Raw genomic sequence first — 5,439 nt, forward strand, 5'->3', positions numbered from 1 at the left:
CAATCCAACTTGTTACTAAGGAACGCTCTTCCTCTTTTTTCATATCGATTTCCCGGAATTATATATAACGAATTAGAAAAGATTTCTCCCTTTTTATACAATTTAGATCTTTTTTTAAAACAGTAATAATATTCTTTCTCAAAAAAGATCAGTTTTCAGATTAAATTTATTGCTTCCTTGTTTTCGATTACATTGAATGAAGCTCACTCTATTTTTTCTCAAAAAGGAAATTCTCCAACTTGCAGTTATTTTACAATTTCTCGGATTTGAGGCACTCTAAATCTAGCATAACGCCTGTCAGCATAATTATCGGTTATAATCAAGATTTGCAACGTTATCTCATAAAAATAACTCTCTCGTTACCATTACCGTTCTTTTTCCTAAAAAGTAACTCGTTACTGTTACCGTCACTCAAAACGAGTCATTATTTTTTTTCTTGATACTAATAAAATATTATATAGCGATTTCATTTGACAGAACTTGTACACGTCAAAGCCGTTGTACACAACTCTAATCTAAATGTAAAAATGAGATATCTGAGAGGATAAAATACAATACCTAAAGTATATTTTATTATATGTAACATAATAAAATGTACTGAGGATTTCGCAGTTTAACTCGTTTCTATATTTTTATTAATCATACATCTTTACGTCGATTATGTAGCGGCTTTAAAGCACACTGAATGCACATTAGTTCTGCCAATGAAAAACACTATATGCAAATTCTTGCGATAACTATAAAAAAGATATTAGAATTCTATATTTAGTAGAGGAAAAAACTAAAAGACTGATAAATATGTATATGTATACATATATGTATAGTGAGAACAAAAAGTATTCGTACAAGAAAATTTTTTATAAAAAAAGTCTTATTTGTAAGAAATAAATATTATAATTAGCAATTTTATACAATGAGTACATTTTATTCTTACATTGACAAATGAGCTTCGCATATATTCTTGATTTTAAAAGCTAAAATTTTCGACTGTACAAATACTTTTTGAACATTCAAATAATACAATTTTTAATTTCCGCTTATTTTTCAGATGATATATTTTCTATAATTAAAATATATATCTTTTTAGTATATATAATTTTGAGAAACATACAATTTATTTTATTCTTTATGAATAAATTGTTAATTATACAGCAAGAAATGATCGTCAATTAAACGTCGAATCGACGTCAAATTGGTATTGAAATCATCGTATCGATGTTGATTCAACATCAATTCGATGATTCATTTCTCGCTCGATAATGTTTAAAAATAAAGTTCTTTTAAAAAATATTTTCTCTGTACGAATACATTTTGCACTCACTGTATATATACGCTCTAGTTATTGAAATTTTTACATAAAATAGAAATAAAGTAACAATAACAGTAGTGAAATCGTTACCTTATTGTTAATCGCGCGCGTTACATTATCCCAAAACTTTAACTGTGTTATCATAAACGTTATTCAGAAGAAAAATGTAACGTCGTTATTCAAATGTTACTAAAAAAAAACTTGTAACGGTAATGACGTTATAAATAACGCATTACTTTTGCCAATCCTGGTTATAATTATATGAAAACTAGCTTATAATAATTGCTCTGCCTGTAATTGAGTATGTTACGAAGATTCAATTTGTACTTGTGATGTAATGTAATTGTTGATGACCATGCTTCGTGAGTAGTTGCAACACCAGTCTCTCATTGCTAAGTCCTCGAAATCCAGTAAATTCAATAATGACTTCAGCTTGTCCATATTTAATGCTAATTTCTTCTCTTCAGAAATTAAGATGTTTCTATCTCGTTATTTTGTTGCCTGTTTTTTTTTTTTGGAAATAGTAATGTAAATTGTAATTATATTAATTTCAATGAAAATAAAAAATGTGATTTACGTCATTAATTTTTTTCTGCTTTTCATTTGAAAAAGAAATTATTTATCAAATAAAAAATTAAGGAAAAATGAATAAAAAAACCATATAATTCTATAATTTTAAAATAAAATAAAAGAATGATTCTTTCTCTCTCTTATCCAATATTTAGTTCAAAAGATTTTCAAACCTTTAAATCCCGATTTTTTTTTATAAATAATGAAAGGAATTGTAACGCGTAAAAATTTATGAAACCGAAATGTAACTACATAAGAAAACAAAATTATATAGATGTGTTCATATGTATAAGTTTGATAACAGTGTCAACATTTTGTTTGCAGAATTTTCGTATCACCGTAGATAAGTGTAATTAAGTATGGATTTATTCGTAATTATCGGACTCTTATTCGTAATCTACTATTCCGTTTATCTCATTCTTCCCTCCTTCTTGGATTGCGACATACTGCTCGCTTTTAAGGAAAAGTACGGTAAACCCGTATGTAAGTATATTTTTGCACAATCCTAAAAAAATAGCAACGAAGCCAACTGTTCGTCAGTCGCAAATAAAATCGCATAAATACGAGCAAAGTCTATTTGTTTATCTATGAAAATTTTCCTCGGTCCAGTAAATAAAAATTTACATACAATTTGTTGATAAATAAATAAACATGAAACATCCAACAATGTTATTTCTATTTATAGAAAAAAACTATCGAAATGCAAAATATAGGCTGTAAAGATAATATATAATATAATTGTATGTTACTTTTGTTTGTTTCTTAATAAATTTTTATGTATCACTAGACTGAAGAGAATCTTTATATCATTATTTATTCAACAATCTAATTCTAATTAAAAATGTACAATAAATATTAACATAATAAAAATTATTGTAATTTTTATTATATTATTATTGTATAATTTAATTTGTTGTCTATTTTTTTATTACAAGTAGTTCTCTTGAAATCTGTCACAAATTATAAATCATTCAAAAAAAAGAGTGAATAAACGAACATATTTTCGTTACTATAGCTTCGTTGAAAGGCAAGACAGTATGGATAACAGGTGCATCTTCCGGTATCGGAGAATATTTAGCTTACGTGTTAGCCAAAGCGGGCTGCAAATTAATCTTGTCCGCTCGGAGAGTCACTGAATTAGAACGAGTGAAGAAAACGTGTTTGGAAGGTAATTGACATACTCGCGTCTCGCAAACTTCTGTAAAAGATTTTTCCCGCGCTATGTTAATGATCTTCGTCAATTGTTTTAATTAATTGATATGATCTCTTTCGACAGTTCTAAATAGAATTACATTAAGTTAATATCGTTAACTCACTATTATTGGGCGAATTCAAGATGGCAAAGCGGCATACTTACCGAGCGATTGAATATGATTGGTTGGATCTATAAGTAACAATCAATTATGCTCATTTGTTCGGCGAGCAAGTTAGCCGCTTTGTCAACTTGAACGCCATTATTTTGACCCTGCGCACAATAGAAGGAATAAGGAATTAGGAATAAAGAATAAACGATTTCAACCTATCAGAAACCATGTGTTCCGATGTATCTGACTTTTGATAGATTAAAATCATTTATTCTTTATTCCTAATTTCTTATTCCTTCTATTGTACGCAGGGTCTTTTCTTTCATAAATGGTCGTTTGCAGAGAACAGAAACTTAACCGACAATGATGTGGAAGTTTATTCTATGGATGTGCTCGATTTGGATTCACACGAGAAAGCATTCGAACATGTAATCAATAAATTCGGCAAGGTAGATTTAGCAATTTTAGCATACTATATTTTTTGTGTTAATAAAAATCATCAATCTTTTAATTAAAATCCTATTGCATGCCTCTGTTATATTTATCGCTCTTATTATTATTTATTATCGATGTGTTTTAATCGAAATCTTATTATTTCTGTGATGAAAATTTTCCTGAAAATTTTTATACAAATACTTGTCAGAAATACTAAGAAAATCTACATCTTTTCTTAGAATCTTTCATATATGTGAATACTGAAATGTTCTAAGATTTCTTATTTTGCAAGATTTCATCAGAAATTATAGAATGAGAAATCTTAGAAATATACAAATATTTCAGAGTTCATACACTGAGAAAACAATCAAATAAATAATTTAGCAATTTAATTTAATCAAATAAAAATGAAATTTCGCTAAAATATCACTTTCAGTAAAACTTCCGCAAAATTTCAGCAAAATTTTTCCACCAGAGAGACAATTATACAAATTGGAATATTCTTGAAGTGTTTCAATTTGTATTAAAAAATCTGAGAAATTTTATATAAAATTATTCAGAAATTCACAGAAAAATTTTGTGAAAAATTCTGAGAAAAAATTTCACCAAGGATATGTTTCTATGTTTAGTTAGACATACTCGTCAATAATGCTGGCCGTAGTCAAAGAGCAAAATGGGAAAACATTGAGATAGCAGTTGATAAAGAAATGTTCAACTTGAATGTATTCTCCATCTTGTCCTTGAGCAGATTAGTAGTGAAACACTTTTTGAAAGTAGGCGAAGGCCAAATCGTTAATACTTCGAGTTTAGCAGGAATTGTACCCGCACCGATGTCGGCGACCTACTGCGGCACCAAACATGCCTTACATGTAAACAGTTTTAAGATATTATTTTCTTTCGTTGAAAAAATTAGTCGCAACTTCATAAAATGCTTTACTATATACTTTTATAGGGTTATTTCAGACCGTTCTTCTTGGAACATCCCGATAATAATATCAGCATGACAATGGTTTGCCCAGGTCCGGTACAGACCGAATTTCTAGCCAAGAGTTTCACGGAGAAATCTGGCGAGGTACGTGTCATAAAAGTGCTTATCTGTATCTGGATGTTTGTGTAGGAAATTTATGACATGAGACATGAAAATGTTACATAATTGCATAATAGTGACACGGAAAGGTATATTAAGTGTGTAAAACAACTTTATGCACATCTTTTTTTCTAAAACGCCTTGTTATAATAATGTATATAAACTTATTTGTAGATTTTTATTAATTAATTTCTTACTAATGATGGAAAAATTTATTTATATTATATATCAAAATGGTTGCAAGAGACTTTTTCATTCAGTTTAATCCGTTTTACTTGCTCACGAGAAGTAGCATTTTATTACCAGACCACCTGTATATGTGTACATAATATTAAACAATTAAATATCACATTACAGCAATCATATTATGTAATTGCTGACTTTATGATTTTGTTTAGAATTACGGTGTAACAACGGACACATCTAAAAACAAAGTCAGCGTGGAACGTTGTGCAATTTTAATGGGCGTCGCGATTGCAAATAAATTGGACGAAGTATGGATTGCCACGGCATCTCCGTTACGACTCGTATACATGGTTTATTGTTTTCCGAATTTTGCAAAATGGTATGTGTCTACATAACATAATTCTATCATGTACATTAATACCAGTTTCTACCATATAGATTAATTTCAATCTCGATTTAACTTACTTTTTTCCTAATTCTAAGTACTAGAAAACAGTAAAGAATAAATTAAACTGAGATTAAAATTATTCTATATATATATATATATA

The 5,439-nt window shown here is 28.6% G+C and overlaps 1 protein-coding gene across 2 annotated transcripts in view; it reads left to right on the forward strand.

Annotated features, from left to right (window-relative positions):
• LOC108746698 (dehydrogenase/reductase SDR family member 7) overlaps window positions 1-5,439 on the forward strand; it is an 8,078-nt gene that overhangs the window by 1,988 nt on the left and 651 nt on the right. For both annotated transcript variants that reach the window (XM_018483623.1, XM_018483624.1), the window contains exons 2-7: window positions 2,204-2,362; window positions 2,895-3,047; window positions 3,526-3,632; window positions 4,248-4,487; window positions 4,571-4,690; window positions 5,104-5,270. In XM_018483623.1, coding sequence (XP_018339125.1) covers window positions 2,239-2,362; window positions 2,895-3,047; window positions 3,526-3,632; window positions 4,248-4,487; window positions 4,571-4,690; window positions 5,104-5,270 — 911 coding nt within the window. In that variant the 5' untranslated portion in view covers window positions 2,204-2,238. The remainder of the gene's footprint in view (window positions 1-2,203; window positions 2,363-2,894; window positions 3,048-3,525; window positions 3,633-4,247; window positions 4,488-4,570; window positions 4,691-5,103; window positions 5,271-5,439) is intronic.

This window comes from Trachymyrmex septentrionalis, unplaced genomic scaffold (assembly GCF_001594115.1).
Source record: "Trachymyrmex septentrionalis isolate Tsep2-gDNA-1 unplaced genomic scaffold, Tsep1.0 scaffold188, whole genome shotgun sequence".
Taxonomy (NCBI): Eukaryota; Metazoa; Arthropoda; class Insecta; order Hymenoptera; family Formicidae; genus Trachymyrmex; species Trachymyrmex septentrionalis.